Source organism: Apium graveolens, unplaced genomic scaffold (assembly GCF_009905375.1).
Source record: "Apium graveolens cultivar Ventura unplaced genomic scaffold, ASM990537v1 ctg1631, whole genome shotgun sequence".
NCBI lineage: Eukaryota > Viridiplantae > Streptophyta > Magnoliopsida > Apiales > Apiaceae > Apium > Apium graveolens.
The window spans coordinates 134,038-154,128 of record NW_027417338.1 but is presented as its reverse complement, the minus strand read 5'-3'; the positions used below and the strand labels follow the sequence as shown (position 1 = coordinate 154,128).

General features: G+C 33.4%; 1 protein-coding gene and 1 pseudogene across 3 annotated transcripts; both read right to left on the bottom strand.

The window, feature by feature from the left end:
- Nucleotides 1-474: 474 nt before the first annotated feature.
- On the bottom strand, nt 475-13,487 carry LOC141700014 (wax ester synthase/diacylglycerol acyltransferase 11-like). Of its 3 annotated transcripts, XM_074503785.1 has the most exons (10): nt 13,193-13,487; nt 12,402-12,953; nt 12,180-12,246; nt 11,983-12,101; nt 11,521-11,739; nt 11,299-11,436; nt 3,329-3,491; nt 2,021-2,139; nt 1,822-1,938; nt 475-1,537 (listed from the first exon to the last, which is right to left on the bottom strand). In XM_074503785.1, exons 1-9 carry the CDS (start codon nt 13,433-13,435, stop codon nt 1,846-1,848), a joined length of 1,713 nt encoding a protein of 570 aa, XP_074359886.1. In that variant the 5' UTR covers nt 13,436-13,487; the 3' UTR covers nt 475-1,537; nt 1,822-1,845. The 3 variants fall into 3 exon arrangements, with proteins under 3 accessions (XP_074359886.1, XP_074359885.1, XP_074359884.1); XM_074503784.1 differs by lacking the exons at nt 475-1,537; nt 1,822-1,938; nt 2,021-2,139; nt 3,329-3,491 and adding an exon at nt 10,858-11,195 and having other exon boundaries at nt 12,402-12,514; nt 12,599-12,953; XM_074503783.1 differs by lacking the exons at nt 475-1,537; nt 1,822-1,938; nt 2,021-2,139; nt 3,329-3,491 and adding an exon at nt 10,859-11,195.
- LOC141700013 (uncharacterized) lies at nt 4,891-6,595 on the bottom strand (annotated as a pseudogene).
- Nucleotides 13,488-20,091: the final 6,604 nt, after the last annotated feature.

Here is a 20,091-nt window from a genome sequence, read left to right as displayed (position 1 = left end):
GAACAACCAATATGAGCTCGAAGCTTCCTTCGTAACTCCCAGAACTTCTCGGTAGTGGCCCTTTTCATATCTTTCTGACTCATTTGGCTCTCATGCTGTTTTACTCAAATTACTTATGATTGATGGCATGGTTTTTTTGGCTCTCTGTAGGATTTTTCAAATAATAACGCAAGTTGAGGGGAAAAGAATAGGCTGCAGGGAAAAATGGCCAAAATTTCGGTGAAGGCAACCCACTCTCCTATCATTCTCTATAATCAGGCACCGACGAGAGCCTCAAGTGTTGAAAGGTGCAACTTGTGGCAACTCACCTGTACTGATGGAAAGAATTGTTTGACCAATTTTTGGTCCCATCTTTTAACTTTTTTTTGCCCTTACAGATGTACATGATTTTGGTCTCTTCAAAGAAAAAGGTATGTAAATAGTAGATAGATTTATGCATAGTAGATCAAAACAGTAAAACAGGTATTGGTGCACTCTTAATAAGTAAGTTTTTAAACACTAATCCTTCAGCTTGTTATTATTAAAATGTGAAAAGGAGCGATAATTAGAATTCGTTGATAGTCTAGTGACAAGTCCTTTTATCGGCCCTTCGGTTTGAGGTAGGAATCCCTCAATCGCTCTTTTAGCATTCAACATTTTCTCGGGGTTTAGTGGTACAGGTTATACTGCTGGGGCAATGGCAGCTAAAAGGCCTAAATAATCTTTCTCTATGGTGGAGTATAAGTATGGCTGTTTCTTGTAGTCTCAGGTGAAGCATACTCATATAACTGACTCCTCATTCTATCAGGGCAATAATGATACAGGAGGTGAAGAAAGTAAAGAATGAACTTTTTGATTGTAATTGATAAACAAACAGTTACAGAAGACCAGATATGGTAAAAAGTAGTTGCCACCTTCAATTATTTGAAAACTTGTTCCCTCACATTGTAACTTCTGTCAAGTCAATCTGAAAATTATGGGTCTAATCTACTGTTTCTTGACTTTAGAGATACCAGTAATATAGTTCAAAGTTCTTCACCAGAGGGGTCCCTTAATAAAGGTTGCAAAACTTATCTTTTTCAGGGCACTACTGCTATTTTGATGGCCTTTCTCATCTCTCCAAGTACAAATTTACTACAGAACTCTCATGCATGATACTGTCATACACATATAAATTAGTACATTCTGTATTGTCATACACATCATAACTTGCATACATGGCTAAATTAAGAGAGTGTCTCAGTTCCCTGAATGTGGTTACTGTGGTGCTTATTCTTCATCTCCTAATGCTTCCTTACTGTTCAGGTGAACATCTTTTCTTGGCCTTAAGGTTCATGTTTACAAATTTATCTTATGCTTTGTGTATGATCTTGTTAGGAGAAAATGATGTGCAGAGTTCGAAGTTACCGGTGAAGATGGCAGTAGGTTCAAGTCCACCTAAATGTGTTAACAAATGCTTAGGTTGCAGGCCTTGCATGGCTGCACTTGTCATTAGTCCTCCATTCAAGGCTTCATCGACATCTATATACGTACGAGATGAGAGCTATTATCTTCTTTCCTGGAAGTGCAAATGCAGAAATAAGTATTATACCCCTTGATACTCAGCTACATAGATTCTTTAGAGCTATATACTACTATTAGTACTCTGCATCAGGTTAGAGTAGAGATTCTATAATTTTCTTGTGTAAATATACTATCCATCGGATTCAGATCATGTTCTTTGCATTTGTATGCTGATTTCGACATTTATTTCTTTATTACAATAATAAAGTATGTTCAAGCATCAGTAATCCTTTCAATGAGGCCATATATATTTACATAGTATTTGAAAAGATGATCTACCTTGATGTCTTTTAAAGAACTTGATCAATCATTACACCGGAACATAGTATTAGGAAGCAGGCTAGGGTGGATTCTGATAAAACAACATTTTGGTGCAGACATTGTGAGACGACACTCCTTTAAAAAAATCAATCAATCAACTGTATCCGGTAAATACTATTTAGGAGGACAATGTATGGAAAGGGTGTATCGTACGTACCTTACTCACTTTTAAAAGAATGAAGAGGTTGTTTTCTAAATTATCTATAACTCTCCCTATTTTGTTCAATGCTGCAATTATCTGCTTGATGATTAGCTTCACATCTGCAGCTGGATGATCTAGATCCAACAAGTTCCCTAATTTAGTTTTCAAATGATATGATCAAGTTCATAGCATAACATTTTTCATCCAAATAATTACTCCCTTTGTCCCATTTTATATGAACCATTTTTTTTGGACGTTTCAAAAAGAATGAATCTCCCCTTACAGTATTCATTTAAGATTCTTCCGACCACACATATATATATATATATAATACACTTGCTTTAACCTCAACTATCTCCTTTTTGTGGTCTATATTAAAGTCTATCGTAAATTTCGGGACGGAGGGAGTAGTAGAGTATAACTTGTAGACCCTTACTTTGTACTTTAATAGACTTGCAAAGCTTAAACTCAATTACAAGAGCAACAGATGTATCACCAAGAGAACAATAAGATACAAATTTCTGGAATTGTTTTGTAAAGTTTACTTCACCCAGATATCTTTCAGCAGATTTAGATTATATGAGGTAAACAAAATTAATAATGTAAACGTGATCAGTGTCATCTTCACAAACCTAATCTTCATTGTTCCATGAATAAAGTTTTCTATCTGATGCATAACTATATGAATATCGAATGTATCTTAAACAGAAAATTATCAGCGCGCAAACGTCTAGGTCAACAGCATACATTATCAGCGCGTTCTAAATATTTCCAGATTGCTCTGCTACATACTTATGCTGCATTATACAAAGAACTGGCCTAAAACAGAAAATTTTCAAAGCTACCAAGTTTTCTTCTTCTGAAGTTTTCAGAGCTGTATCCAAGTCTTTAGCTCGACTTAACGTCGAAAAACAAGGACCTCCTTCTAATCTTTTCTTAACTATCTTTTCTTTAACTGATAATTTCAGGATTAATGGTGCTGCAATCATTTCTTGTCAATCTCCTGTCAGTTTTGGATTCAATTTCAGTTTTGGACTTCACTGTGAATCGTATGTTCCATCCGAAGAAGTGATCGTGTGCTGAAATAGAATTTTGTGTAATTTGCTCACTAGACAGCATATGAACCTCTTAATTGCAACTAATCTATGATGTAAAATATGATGGTGGATATGTTTAATGCATCATCAAGGTAAGTTGCAATCAATTGAAGCAACCAAAGTCTAACTACATTACCCACTTAACTAGAAACTTACTTGACGTACTGAAACACACTTGTCTTATTTAAGCATAAAACTAAAATCATACACAACCATAAAACATTACCAAGAAGACAATTAGACCAAGATGGCACAACAGCAGCCTTGATGAGTTTAAGCGATTCTTCCAAATCATCGCACAGGCTGTAGGGATCAGGTATCGTGTCTTCATCAGTTGATATTACGAAAGTAATTTTATCAGTATAACTGATTACATGAATCATCAGTGCCTGCAGAGTATAGATGTAATCAAACATTAGGCTTTTAATGAAGGCCTAATTTGCTAAAAACACGCATTAGGCTCTGTTAGTAGTCGTGTTTTAGTATAACTCACATTTGGCTGACCGTAACAGCTACAAGCAGGAAAAGCCATTTGATGACCATACAACGAGACTTCCTCTTGAGGATCGGGCACGTTGCTGAACCACAATGTTGTGTTAAAGACGATGTTATGGCAAATAACACCCACAGCCTGTTCATCATTCACACAAGTCATAACATAAGAAAATAATCCGCACTCGCACACACACTATTCACACTTCATAGTGAAGCAAAATTGCAAGAAGATATACAGACCTTGATGCCAAAGAACTTGATAAAATACTTGAGAAAAAGATACGTGAACAGAGGTCCTAAGGAAGCCTTCTTGCGATCAATGACAGCCTTAGCCTGCCGAATATAGTCTAGAGGATCAGCTTGAATTCCAATATTAAATGGGAGGATGACGTAACCAATTTTGTTTCCAAATCTTGCCATTTTCGCCTGTTCCTTGATCCCTTCATCAGTTACTACAACCTGCATTTATATCCCAATAGTCAGCCATAAGAGTTCCAACACAGAAACACACATCATGTGCCTGAGGCTGAGTACTGCGCACTGGGGAGGGAAGCCTATACTTTTAACAGGGTCATCAATAAGTTCTATTAATTGTTAATATTCTAGCCGAGATTGGTAAAATGCCTCTCTGGGGCTAGCCTCCCCTAGTATCTCCAATGTTGTCAGAGAAATAAACTACATATTAAAATGACATAATTTTACATTGATCTTAGTAGATGCTCGTAAGTTGAAGAAATAAACTACATAAGAAAAAGGACATAATTTTATGTTTTTTTCTATTGAATCTTTCGATTACTTACTTGAACTAACTGTAATTGCTAATAAAAGTTGTAAATAGAATATAGATAAGATAAAGAAATAGAAATTTGTATAATACACAAACACACACTCTTTGAAAAAACTAATATATAGCAAGAATCCTGGACTAAAAAGCTACAGAATTACTTTGAAGAAAATGTACAGCAAGGATACCAGAAAGAATCTGATAACTCTTGCTTACTGAACAGCAGATTATAGACATTTTAGACAAGCTCAATGCTCAATGTTTTGCTAAATTATTACCCCGGCACTGGCAGCAGACAATAGACATTCATTTCACGGTCTTCATATTAAACTTTGAGACAAAGAGGCAAATCATGTATATATGTACATTTAAATTTTAAATTACATTTATATTTCAAAATATTGAAATCCTAGAAGCTCAAATAGTTCATAAACAATTGTCGCAACGCAGTAATGGCCCCAAGAAATTTGCTCGAGTATTAACTCAAGCTGATTAAGACAACCAAGAGAGAAACTGAAACCGGAAACTTAAAATATAAATATCTTGCAGTAACAAGAGAACCCCAATGCCAATAAATTATAAAGGCCTGGCAACAAAACCTCTAACAACCATTTTCTCTACCAATTCTTCGTGCTTCTTAATCTGTCCAGCTTTCCTCAGCTGCTGCAAAACCATTTCATACACTGCCTGACTAGGCTTCAAGCATTTTTCTTCCAACATCTCGCAGAAAAGCTTGTAAGCATTATTCCAGTGTCCCATCCCACAATATAGTGATATCAGAATCCGGTAAGTATTTACATTAGGCTCAATCTCACCCTCGTCCATCTCTTGTTTAAGCTTGATAACCATGTCGGCGGACTTTGAATCAGCAAACATCCGCATCAGTATATTGTAAGTCACAGTATTAGCCTTACACTTAATCTCTTTCATCCTTGCAAACAACCTGTGGGCAGAATTAACATCCCCCGCCTTCAAAATACACCTAAATATTGGGTTAAATGTAGAAGCATTTGGCTCGCACCCTTTCCTAACCATTGTATTAATAACTTTAATAGCTTCATCACGATTCTCATCCCTACAATGAGTCTCTATAAGAAAATTATATGTAATAGTATCGGCAGCACAATTAAGCTTCCTCATTTGATTATACACCTGCAAAACCCTCTCCGTCCGTCCAGCCTTCACATGTACTCGCATCAAATTATTAAAAGTAATAGCATTTGGCTTGCATCCAGCATCAATCATCTCAGGCAAACACATCATGAGCTCGAGTAATTTGCCCACACCGACACAAAGCATCAATAACAATAGTATATGTATACACATTCGGCTGAATCCCAATCTCCTTCATCTCCCTAAAAACCCTCTCCGCTTGGGAAATATCCCCAGCCCTACACCAACCATTAACCAAACTAGTATACACAACGACATCGGCCTCAAACTTATCCTTGAAACCATCGAAAAAAGCCTGAGCCTCCACGGCCCTCCTCTTCTTGCAAAGAATAGAAACAACATTGGAAAACGCAATCTTATCCGCTACACAACCAAATTCCCCCATTCTATTAAAAGCATGAATAGCCTCAGTAGCCAACCCAGCTCTGACATACCTCCTAATCAAAACGGAAAACGTAAAATTAGACACCTCAACGTTTCTCGATTTCATAGCCTCAATCAAATACCAAGCCACATCAAAACGACGTAGTTTTCCGCAAAGGTCAATCATCTCGTTAAAAACAAGGGGGGAAAGGGAATTAACAAAATGACCAGCCCACCAATTAAAAAGAGAGAGAGTCTGCGTGAACGGAATGCCATGGCGGGTGGCACCGCATCGGTGAATGACGTGGCGAATAACGTCGGAAGAGAAAGCAGTAGTGTTGATCTGGGAGAAATGGAAAGAGAGAGTGGGGATGATGAGATTGGGGGTAAAATTAGGGTTAGGAATGGGGTTATTGCGGTGGTGAGTTTTGATAATGGAGTGAAGTTGATCTGAAATTAGGGTTTCGGATGGGGTGAGTTGGAGAATGGGTTTGCTTATTTCGGAATCATCATCATCAACAACAAGGTGTGAGTGTGAGTGGAGATGATGAACAAAGTAGCAGTAGTTGTTCATGTACTTGTTTACCTTTGCCTTGTTCAGCATTGCCATCATCTCCATTTGGGTCTAGGGTTCAACATTATACTCTACTTAAGTTAATATTTAAACTATGCAACTCGACCCGACCCTATCATCTCATTTGTCCTATTAAATCACGGCATGCCATGACATCAATTAGTTAGATATGCACTTTCATAATTTGACATGTCTTTTTACTATTTTTTTTATATTTTTAATAATTATTTTAATATTATAAATATCCAGAAATAATAAATATAATTCTAAAATATTTACATATATTTAAATATCTAAAAAATTACTAATATAAATGCGTATTATGATGGTATTTGGTTGTTAGTATCAACTAAATTTAATTTTATATTAGTTCACTGTGTATTAGTAAAACAATTATGTTTTAAATTTTATTATATTTAATTCATAAACGGCATGCCATTTTTTTTTATCGTAGGTAACCCGCAGCCGCTACCCTTCGGGTGCGCACTGGGTAAACCCTACGGACTCACGCAATAGCCTGCAAACCACGTGAACCAAGCTAAACCGCATTTAAGGGACATACTCTGACTCATGAGGCATATTCATAAATTTTCCTTCCGTGAGATTCGAACATGTGACATAAAGGATAGTTATCCCGCATTTGGGCATGCCTTCGAAGAGTCCCGTGACAGGTACTCTAATTAAATGGGTTGCTTTCATGTCATTAACTCTTAATAATTCTATAAATTAATATTTTATAAATTATATGTAATTAATAATTTTTTTTAAATTCAAATAAAAAATTGTTAAATCCTAAACTAATAAAAAAATTTAAATTTATTTCTAAAACCCAAAAGGGGATTGGTAAATCCTAAAATGTTAAAAATTATTAAATTAAGTTACACCCTTAAATTTTAAAATTAGATGATTTAAAGTTTAAATTTTTGGTTTTTAGGGCTTAAACCCTAGATTAAATTATGGTTTAGGCTCTACAATTACTCTACATCCTAAACCCTAAATCATCGTATCTTTCATTAATTTATTTCTTTTTTAATATTTCCAAAATCCAAAAGGTGTTTGGTGAACCTTAAAATGTTAAAAATTGTTAAATTATGGTACATCATTAAATTTAAAAACATTAATTTAAAAATGATTGTTAAAATGTAACATTAACTAGCGTTTTTGGCCCTAAAATAACACACAAATAAAGCTTAAAAGATAGATTGAAAAAACAACACATCAATGCTACTTGAAGTAGCGTGAGGTGAACTGTGCATCTTAAAATGGCTCTTAACGCTACTTCGTGTAGTGTTTTGTCTTATTTCCAAAACCGTTATTGTTGTGCAAGACATGCCTGTACTATAACAAGACTAAGTCAAATTGACAACCCTAAGTAAGTTATATTGTAATCTTAGTTTGCATTTTGTATTGTAACATTTAAAGTTGTAAAAATGTCAAAGGGCGGACTAGAGTCCTTTTTTGTAAACAGTATCAAGCCTATGAATTCTATCTGAAAGAAGATCAAGAAGATCATGCCTTAGAAGAATTATGAAGAAGCTTGGAGTTGAATAAATTTGTTTTGAGAAAAATGTTCTAAGTCAAGATCTCTACAAGTCACAGATTTAGTGTTATAGAGAAGTCATTAGAGAACTCCAGAATGACTTATAGAGAAGTCAGGAAAGCTACTAGAGAACTCAGAGATATCGACAAGTCAAATTGAAGACATGAAGATTGGAGACATCGACAAGTCATTTCTTCACTAGAGAACTCAGAGATATCGACAAGTCAAATTTCACTAGAGAACTCCGAGATATCGACAAGTCAAATATCACTAGAGAACTCTGAGTTATCGACAAGTCAATTAGTCACTAGAGAACTCAGTGATATTGATAAGCCAAAGTGAAGACATGAAGATGAGAGAGCTCGACAAGCTAAATTCTCTTATAGAGAATTCAAAGACCTCTACAAGTCAAAACAATTATAGAGCAATGAGAGATCTCGATAAGTCATTATACTTATCGAGATGTCAAGTTCTCTATATACCAAACTGGAGATGAGGTAAAACTCAAAGTACAAAGTGCAGACCAGTTCAATATCCAAGATTAACAATCAACAAACAATCTAATCAAGTTGGATTGACAAATCTACAAAATGCCGCTTGAGGTGTGCAAGATCAAGTGTGAAGATTAACTGACAAAGGAAGATTAAAGTTAACACAGTATGCAAAGATATGCTAAGCCATGCTAAGCCAGAAATGAAAGATATGTTTTTCCTAAAATGGATTGATTAATGACAGTTTACTAAAGTGAATAACATCTCTTATTATACACTGTGTAAACCAGTAGTTAACTATCATATGAAGTTAACCATGGTCCTTTATTAGAAGTAACAATTTAGATTAATAAAATCTTGTATTCTCTCAAGGAAGAAGGTAAGCTCTTTAGCAACAAAGAGCCTATAAATTTTGTAACAAAATATTCTTAATTTTAATATAAAATTAAGTGAGTTTTGAAAGATTTGTGTTCACTGTTATTGCTTGTTTAATCTCAATATTAACACATCTCACTGCAAGATTTAATTTACTTTGTTCATAACCATAAACACTTCAAGAAAAGTATAAAAACACAAAAACACATTCACCCCCCTCTGCGTGTAATTCATTATCTAACAGTTATTTTTCAAAAATAACATTTTGGGCATTTTTTACTAAAATAATGACATTTAGATCCATTTCTCTTTTTAACTTCTCTTCCGATATGAGTTCCGAGTAACCGGGTTCGAAAATGATTTTATACGAATCGGAAAAAAATGGTTCGACTCCAAGTGCTTGAGGTAAAACCCGAGTTTTACCTTCTTAAATTTTTATTATTTATTTTAAAAAAATCCCAAAAAAGACCAAACATGATTTATATATGTTTTAGCTTTTTTCCCCCTAAAGTAATGATATTTATTAGAAATGATATGTGGTTTATTTTTAGAAATTATGTTTGATATCAAAAGTCATCTATATTTGAACTTTATTATTTCCGGTGCGTTATTAATTTACTAGGGTTGAACCATTCAGTTGTTACTAAGGCTCTTTTTGATATTATTATTAAAAATTGTTGTACTATTAAAATAAGTGTTGGTAAAAAAAGTGTTATAAAAGTCAAATGACTGTTTGGTAATATTTTTGATATGTAGATATTTTTTTTTATCGTAGGTCACCCGCAACCGCTGATGTGACAAATTAAAAATAATAATGTTTTTGATGAGTTTTGATGGTAAAATCTTTTTTCAAAAACATGGGGACCGGCTTTCTCCAACGTCAGCTTTTGGGTCAAAAACACTTCTCACAAATCATCTTTTAAAATTTGCCAAACAATTTTATAACTATTTGAAACAACAATAGCAAACGCATCCTAAGCAATCTATATTTGAACTAAGGAAATAAAATGGTAGATTATAGTAAGTAAACATTTCCTTAATAGGGTCTACCATTTCCTTAGTAAATAAAATGGTAGATTATGCTAAGTAAACATTTCCTTGGTAGATTAATTATACTTGGTAAACATTTTATTAGTAGGATTATATTAAGTAAATATTTCCTTAGCATGATTAATTTCCATCATTATACTTAAATCTTACTAAGTTTCCTGAGTAAACATTTCCTTAGTAGGATTATTACATAATTTTACGTTTTATTAGTATATAACTATATATGAGAGAAATAATTCATAAAAAAAATAGCCAATGATAGCCGATTAGTTATCCGAGTACTCATTCCGAGTACTTTCCGAGTTCAAAGTACTCATTTTTCCAAGTCGCACCGATTTCCGACTATTAAAACCTTAAATTTAATAGACTTGCAAAGCTTGAGCTCAATTACAAGAGCAACAGATGTAGCACCAAGCGAACAATAAGATACAAGCTTTTGGGAGTTGGTTGGTATTCTATCCGTGGTCAGAGTCATCTTCACAATCCTAATGTTCATTGTTCCATGAATAAAATGTTCTATCTGATGCATAACTAAATGAATATCGAAAGTATCTTAGATAGCTGTAGAGTAAACGTCTAGTTCAACGGCATTCATTATCATCGCGTTCTACATACTTATGCTGCATTGTACAAAGAACTGGTCTATCAGCTGAAAATTTACAAAGCGACCAAGTTCTCTTTTCAAGAAGTTTTCAGAGCTGTATCCAAGTCTTTAGCTCAACTTAACGTCGAAAAACAAGGACTTCCTTCTAATCTTGTCAATCTCCTGTCAGTTTTGGATTCAATTTCAGTTTTGGACTTCACATGAATCGTATGTTCCATCCTAAGAAGTGATCGCGTGCTGAAATAGAATTTTGTGTAATTTACTCACTAGACAGCTTATGAACCTCTTAATTGCAACTAATCTATGATGTTAAGTATGATGGTGGAAATGTTTAATGCATCACTAAGGAAACTTGCAATCAGTTGAAGCAACTAAACTCTGATTACATTACATTCTTTACTAGAAACTTACTTGACGTACTAAAACACACTTGTCTTATTTAAGCATAAAACTAAAATCATACACAACCATAAAACATTAACAAGAAGACAATTAGATCAAGATGGCACAACAGCAGCCTTGATGAGTTTAAGCGATTCTTCCAAATCATCGCATAGGCTGTAGGGATCAGGTATCGTGTCTTCATCAGTTGATAATACGAAAGTAATTTTATCAGTATAACTGATTACATGAATCATCAGTGCCTGCAGAGTGTAGATGTAATCAAACGTTAGGCTTTTAATGAAGGCCTCATTTGCTAAAACACGCATTAGGCTCTGTTAGTAGTAGTGTATTAGTATAACTCACATTTGGCTGACCATAACAGCTACAAGCAGGAAAAGCCATTTGATGACCATACAACGAGACTTCCTCTTGAGGACCGGGCACGTTGCTGAACCACAATGTTGTGTTGAAGAAGATGTTATGACAAATAACACCTGCAGCCTGTTCATCATTCATACAAGTTATAACATAAGAAAATAATCCGCTTCATAATGAAGCAGCTCAATTGCAAGCAGATATACAGACCTTGATGCCAAAGAACTTGATAAAATACTTGAGAAAAAGATACGTGAACAGAGGTTCTAAGGAAGCCTTCTTGCGATCAATGACAGCCTTAGCCTGCCGAATATAGTCCAGAGGATCAGCTTGAATTCCAATGTTAAATGGGAGGATGACGTAACCAATTTTGTTTCCAAATCTTGCCATTCTCGCCTGTTCCTCGATCCCTTCATCAGTTACTAGAACCTGCATTCATATACAAATAGTCAGCCATAAGAGTTCCAACAGAGAAACACACATCATGTGGCTGAGGCTGAGTACGCGCACTGAGCAGGGAAACCTATACTTTTAACAGGGTCATCGATAAGTTCTATTAATTGTTAATATTCTAGCCGAGATTGCTAAAATGCCTCTCTGAGGCTAGCCTCCCCTAGTTTCTCCAGTGTTGTCAGAGAAATAAACTATATATTAAAAAGGACATAATTTTACATTGATCTTAGTAGATGCTCGTAAGTTGAAGAAAAATGTTGCTCTGAGTCGAATGTTCTTTGGAAGATAATTCTTCTCTTTCTCCTGGTCAGTCACTCCATTATACTTCTGGAGCTCACCTGCATAAATGAATGCATAAAATTCAGTTTACACTCTCTTTATTGAAACTGGAAGCTGGAGTTCTTAGTATTTTTTACCGTATCGCCTATTTAAATACCGAGACAGACCAGCCTGTGTTACCCCGAGCACCACATCGTTTATCGTCTGTATCCATAAACCCCAAAAGAATTGTTAGTCATACCAACAAACACTCACGCAATGCCTTAACGCATGCACATAATTGAGTCCTGATCCAAAATCATGTAAATTTGATTTTTGAAAGATTAAACGAGACTCGAGTCAGGTTATATGAATCTTACGCAATGCAGGGCACTCTTCACTGATTTAAAGTCCTGTAAATTTAAGGTACGGCGAACAAAACGCCGGGGCTTAAGCTCAACTCCTGCAGGCCCTTTAAGTGGAGTCTGAGTGTCTTTGAGAAAAAATGCAGTAAGAACAAACACGAAAATCGCTACGAGTGAGTTCCACAAAATGTAAACAAATCCTAAACCCGTACAGTTAAGATGATTGGATTTTTTGTTCATGCCAGGAAGCGTAGGCAAGACGGAGGGATCGGATACTTGTCGAGAATGAGCAAGTATAAGAGCCATCAAAGACATGCCATCCCCAATCGAGTGGTGAATGCGGTAGATGATCAGAGCTTCGGCCTCCGAGGTTTTGACATTGAGGAGGTGAATATCCCACAGAGGCTTAGAGTTTGGAATGTTGGTTTTGCTTAAATTCGATAAATAGTCTTCGACAAATTCATCAGCACCGTCCATGTTAGGATCCAGCTCCGGAACTATAACATGATTTTCGATATCAACTTTTGTAGGAATCCATTTCAGCTCACCACTATGTTTGTCTTTAACCTGCACTCAAACATATGAATGTACTTATTCATGCATGCATTTTAATTACGTTAAGATAATATGTAGTGTATCACTACAAGAAACAGTCCTTTCCGACCGTTTTAAACCCGACCGACCAAAGTCCGAGCACAAAACCGAGACAAAACCGACCGAGACTTGCAAGCTAAAAAAATAACATAATTTTTACACTAGTTCCGTCCTAAATGCCTCATTTACGTAGTGGATATGGAGAAACGTACTTGCAAGCTAGAAAAGCGAGGGTGTTTGAGAAGAGCATGAATCAAAATGGGTTTTATAACATCAGGTTGGAGTTTAATTTTGGAGCCCATGATAGCTACGATGTACACATTGGAGCCAGGTTGGTGAAATAAGCGAGCAACAGGACTCAATGGCTGTTCATCTTCATCATTTCTTTCAGGAAATCTCAAATTTTGTCTGACTTCTACTTTTTTAAGAGTTCTCAGACTTGGAAATGAGTCCATTGATAATTTGATAGATGATCTGAGAAATGAGTCCTATATACTTGAAAGTGAGTCCTAGGTATAATAAGGAAAATGATATAGACACAACCCAACTCTTTTTTAACCTAAAAAATCCTACCCAACATAAACCGAATTATAAATGAGTTGTTTCTTGATCAACCCGACATAAATGGGTTGGGTACGGGTTACAAATATTTTACCCTAACCTAACCCAACCGATTTATTAATATATCATCCATAATTTTATATAATTTTTTAAGTTTGATATGTATTTACACATCTTCTCATATGTTTTCACGTAACTACTAAAATAGTAAAATATCTAAAATGGGTCGTGTATTCTTTTTTCCATCTCCAATATCATATAAAGTGTCCGTTTGAGAAATTTTAAAATAAGTAACTAATGATTTAAAATGAATAAGAGACTCGTAAGTGATTAGTAGTTAGTAGATTATTACTTATAAGTTATATTACTGTTTGGATAATATTACTTATAAATCATAATTTTTTTACTTAAATGAACTATAATGAATAATTTTTAAATACAATTATCTTAATTTATGAATTTTAAATTATAAAAACATTTTAAAACTTATATTTTAAAATCAAATTAAAAAAGGTAAAAAAATCAAAATAAGTTGAGATAAAGTATGCTGTTACTAACTTTCAACTTATGAGGTTATAAGTTGCAAATTCAACTTATAATTTGGGTCGACAAACACTTGTCGATAAGTTGTTATGGGCTTATATGTCATAAGTCGACTTATAAGTTAGAGCTAAACATGTGACAACCCGGGTCAAATCCCGAGCCTTTTTCGAAAACCTAGTCAAGTCCCGATTACGAGTCCGAAATAAGCTGAAGCATACTGTCCCGAGTGCAGCCAACTTGGGTTACGACAAGCCCACCACAAGCCCCCAAAAGATCATGATTTGTTGGTGCACATAGTAGTAGTACTTTGTCTTATAAACTGAACAGAAGTTTCAAATCTTCTCGATGTGGGACTGGGGTGTTACAAAACAGGCCCAAAGATTCCTAATAAATATGATAGAATTTTATTTATTCAAATAGTAAATTTGCTGGTAATGTATAACAATTTTTTATTTTTTTTCCCTTTTTCTCAGTTAAAATTGAATTATTTCTTACCATTTATAAATTATATTTCGTTGATTACATTAATTTAGGTAAAAATTTCTAGATATACAGGTGTAGGTTGAAAGTCACTATTTAAAAGTTATGTCGTTAGATTAGGACGTGTAAGTAATATATTAAATATGTAAACATGTCATTTTCATGATAAATTCTGGGAGTGATATAAAAGTTATATTTGGAACTAAGGTCAAGTAAAAGGCTTGTCTCTTTAAAAGTGACGTTTAAGTAATATATTAAATTTGTAGACATGTGTTTTTTGTGAGGGTGCATAATTATATTTTTTTGAAAATGTGTGTAGATGTCAATGATATATTATGTCTTAAAAATGACTATGGGGTGGCGTAGTTGTGCATGTTGATGGTACCTATGATTTCATAGATCTCGTATATTTAGAAATTTGATATCAACAAAATTTGAGTTTCATCGTCGGAATCAAGATTTACAATAGTGGTTATTCACCGGAAAGCCGCCGAATTTTGTTAAAATTTGAGTTTTAACAAAATTTGTGTTTCTCTAGTCAGTGAACCTCGGTATAGCCATGGTTTACCCAAATGTTGGATGCATCCTTATCCCCTGAATGAGGATCCCCCACCAAATTATAAGACAAGTGATCCCAAATTTTTGTGTGTAAAGTATATAATACTCCGAAATCTCCCAACGAGAAGACCCATTGATAAAAAGACAGAACTCCCAAAGAACACACTATAGTTTACCCCACATCCCCAACGAAGACACCCATTGACTACAAGAAGATGCCTTTCTTCCCGACATACCCCTGGAGGTCTCTAATCACGGACACCGCCTTTCTAAAATTGCATTATAGTAAGGAGTTTTTCAATAAAGTACCTGCAAAAATATGTTAGTAATAATCATCCATTGTCTTCCTAAAATCACGGAGCATCCAAGGAAACCGCCAATTAAAAGCCCATTCTTGTCCATCAAACCTTTAGGGCGCACCCTAAGTTGTTTAAGGAGAAGGGCTCACCCTAACTCTGTCCACAAAAACTTAATTTCTCGGTCGTCCACCCAAATTGAGTTCAATTGACCCGTTTTTGACCCAAAAAGTTCTAATACCAAATTTTGGTTATAACATACTCCCTCTGTCCCTCTCAATTCTTTATATTTGAGAGGGATGGTTCGACATACATTTTAAGGCTCCTATATAGTATAGTTCCATAAATTATTATTTCTTTTTAAAAAATTTCTTAATAAAAATTTAATGTTTAAATTTTATTGAGAAAAATAAATTTTTTAAAATAAGTTATGGAATTATACTTTAATACGCCTTAAGATACATGCCGAGCAGTGAAAAAAAACGTAAAGAAAAAAGGGGGACGGAGGTAGTATAACTTTTATATATTTTATTTTGTACATTTGGTTTTTAAATAGTATTTATGGTTTAAAATGTGAATTCCTTTTAGTTTAAAAAAATGAACAGGTATGTAGTGTTTTTAAAACTAAACATTTACTTATAATAAAATAGTGAGATTGTTAATAGATTTTGTATTTTTAAAAAAAAATAAATTGTACTATTAAGATTTTTAATATAGTATGTCTAAGAAGTTCAAATTTTTTCAAATTGGAATCATTTTGTGTTGTCAAAACTTGGTTTTTATTTCAAGAGTATGTTTTAGAAATTTTAAATGTTTATAAATTAAAATTATTTTATGTTGTCAAAATAACAATTTACTTACTTTTCCTAAAATGATAATATTTTTTTACAAGTAAAACACATAGAAGGATATGTCATATTGTAATATATAGGGCTCAAATGAATATAGTCATTTGTGAACCGAATTTGGGATCGACTCGTTTAACTAAACTCGGCTTGGTTCGTTTAATTAAATGAGCCAGTCTTAAACATTAAAATGAGCTCAAATAAGTAAACGAGCTGAGCCGAGCTTTTTGTTTGTTCGGCTCAGACTCGTCTCGTTTAGCTAGACTTGGCTCGGACTCGGTAACTCGAACTCAGATAAAGTTCATATATATTACAAATAATAAATTATTACTAATCATTTAAATATTTTTATTAGTATATTTTTTTATAATTTAATAATAATTTAAATTATTTTAAATTATTTATATATTTTCCTAAATTTAATATTTATTTTTTTTCGTAAGAAAACTATTAAATATTGTTATCATGATATATTCATCTCCAATTCTTCACATTTCTGGAAACACCAGTAAGTAACTTGTAATTTACGTAAACAATATTTAAGTGAAACATCAAAACGTAATAAAACCTTGACATCAACAGTTTAAAAAATAATGTACGATTTCTAAAGTTACGAATATCTCAATAATTTAAAATAAAATCAGATATATTCTTAAAACTCGTCTTGAAAAAATAAATGATAAGATTAATAAACAAGTGTATAGGGCTGTCAAATGGATAATTCGGATACGGATCTGCATCCGTAATCATCGGATTCGAATACGGATAATATCCGCTTTATTTCGGATACGGATAATATCCGCTTTTTCTCGGATACGAATGCAGATATTTTGGACGAATATTAGATTTTTTAAATTTTTTTTGTTACCCTTACCGTTTTGACGATGATTATAGAACATTTTCTACGATTAAATACGCATAATATATTTATATATGTATAAAGTAAGTGTATAATTATATAAAATTTGTATAAACATATTATTTAATACATTTACACACACTATGTATAAACTTAAAAAAATAAATTTTAAATTATATATAATTTTATATTTATATAATTTAAATATCCTATATGTATTTAGTTTCGGATTCGTATTTCCCGAATTCGGATACGGATAATATCCGTTTTTTCTCGGATACGGATAATATCTGTTTTTTCTCGAATACGAATGCGGTTTTTTCGGACGAATATCGGATTTTTTGAATTTTTTTGACAGCCCTACAAGTGTAGAGTGTGACTATGCGTATGTAATTTTAATATAAGACTAGTATTTGATCTGGATACAACTTGTAAATTTTAATTATACTTTAAAGTTAGTCGATTGAAAATACATGGGAACTATTAGGGGACAACTCGACTCGGCTCGAGTTGAACTCGGATCGGTTCGATTATTCGTGAACAAACTCGTGTTCGGCTCAGGCTCGGTTCCTTTATAAAAGAGCCGAGATTGAACATCATTTCGTGGTACTACAAATTAGTGGTATAAACTCAGTGGAATGAACATTAGTCGTAATACAATTCATGGTATTGCAATCCGTAGTATTTAGGTCCGTGGTATTATATTCCTTAGTATTTAGGTTCGTGGTATTATATTTCGCAGTATTTAGGTCCGTGGTATTACCTATCAGTGATATTTGAATTCGTCAAATTTATTTCCGTTGAATTAGTTCAAATACAACGAATATGTTATTTATTACCCCAATATATGACACGGTTGGAGAATCGGTCGAGTTTAGTCTAATATGCTTAATACCACCGGTTTTGTCCCATGGAAATAACCCGTTTTTCTTGTAGTTTATTCGTCTCAGTTCGGCTCATTTTATAAGAAAATTAAGCCCTGCTCGAGCGGAACTCGGTTCGGTTTTGATCGTTTGCAGCTCTAGTAATACATGTATAAACACTAAAAATGCTTATTTTAAAATAAAGTAATAATTTATATAATATGATGAATTTTAGAATTCACCAAACACTCTTTTGCCTAGATCATCATTATTAAATGCTCAATATATTTTGAGTTACTCAACCATATTCGACCCGTAATATTTATTAAAGATTAGTTTTTCAAATATTTTTCACCATTGTTGTGAAAAGGCCAAACATTATTGATATTTGATTAGCCGTGCTAAATTGCTAGTTGTGCATTGCATTATTGTGTAATAAATAATAATTGCTCGAACAAATTTTTGCGCAACTCACACATCAATTAGAGACAACCACATTCAAGCTCGTATGTAGAACTGAATCGATCAAGGGGTCCATGATTTTATTTATTACTAGCTTACGGCTAGTGCGATGCACGAGTCTTGGTTAAATATTTATATATTTTTATTTTTATTTTATTTAATTTTATTAAAATTTTATATAAATAATTAAATACTAAATAATGATTAAATAATTATACTTTGATTGTGTATAATTTTAAGTTAAGTTCAAATAATATAAATAGTATATGATTAATGAGATCTATGTAAATTTTTGTTGTTAGTGAAATTCAAATCTGAAAACTTATATGTATCTTTATAAATAATAATATAAATGTTTTTTGTTAACGGGATTCGAACCTGAGAACTTTTATGTATCTTTATAAATAATAATATAAATGTTTGTTGTTGACGGGATTCGAACCTGAGAACTTATATAACACATTTTTTTAGTTTTTGGATCTAACGGTTCTGATTATTTGATGATGAATATCCGACGGTCAAGATGGAAAGGGATAACCAAAATGAGGATTAACCAAACTATAAATTATACCCCATTCCGGTTATTATAGTATAATATAGATTGAAAAAAATATATCAAAATAACCATTATGCAACAAGGATGGTCCTAACCACAAACGAATCAAGGACAACACCTAGAGCCCTCTGCAGTTAATGACCTCTTACATGTATATTTTTTTTAAATATAACATGCACCAAATACCTAAAACACAAACATGAAATAAATTATACTCACCCCGTCTCTTTTTTCTAGGTAATATTAAATTTAGGTAATATAACATGTTCCTAGTACTGCTAATAAAAATAGTAGACTAGCATGAGAGGTAGGATCTGAGACTTGAGAGGCAGTGAGGGATAATGGGCAGGTAGGTTATTAATGAACTTCGCTTGAAATCATAACAAAAGGGTTGTTAATCTATTGATCTTATAATAGTTAATAATATTTTTTGTAACAAAATAAATGTATTTACTTATTAGTTTATATACTATAAAATATATTATATTTTAAATATATTTTGCAGTTAACAATTGCGATTTTATAATTTTAAAAAATTTAAAACTGCATCCAAATTGCAAATAAGCGATCATAAAAATTTTAATTCGCAACTAACCCGCGTTTAAAGATTATCGGTGCAAACGGTTAATGCGGTTGAGCGGTTCGTCTGTACATCACTACTAGTAATTATATTTCAGCATAACTCACACTTGGTTGGCCATAACAACTATAAGAAGAGTATGTTACTTGATGACCATTAAATAAATTTTCTGAACCAGGCACATTGCTGAACCACAGAGTCCTGTTGCAGAATATCTTATTGCTAATACACGCGCAGTCTGTTCAGTATTTACACCAGTATTAGACAATAGGGACTAAATCATATTATGCGATGGTCACCAACAACCGATTATTAGCAGTATACTGTAGCGCATAAACAACTGCTGTATCTAAAATGATGGACCCCATACATGCACACGAAAATTCCTACCGTACATATATCATGAAAACTTTGCGCGACATAATATGTTGCAACAATTGCTTTCCCTTTTCCGTGACCAATCGTCATATTATCATGTATATTTTACTTTTTTCATAGACATTCATCA

Bases quoted from the DNA above. Each gene is read 5' to 3' on its own strand.
- LOC141700014 (XM_074503785.1), bottom strand. From the start codon at position 13,435: ATGGACTCATTTCCAAGTCTGAGAACTCTTAAAAAAGTAGAAGTCAGA. The intron at 12,247-12,401 runs GTAAGATTCATA...TTATGGATACAG, and splicing joins TGAAGAGTGCCCTGCATTGC to ACGATAAACGATGTGGTGCT. The intron at 2,140-3,328 runs GTAATGTTTTAT...TGTTGGATCTAG, and splicing joins TTGGTCTAATTGTCTTCTTG to ATCATCCAGCTGCAGATGTG.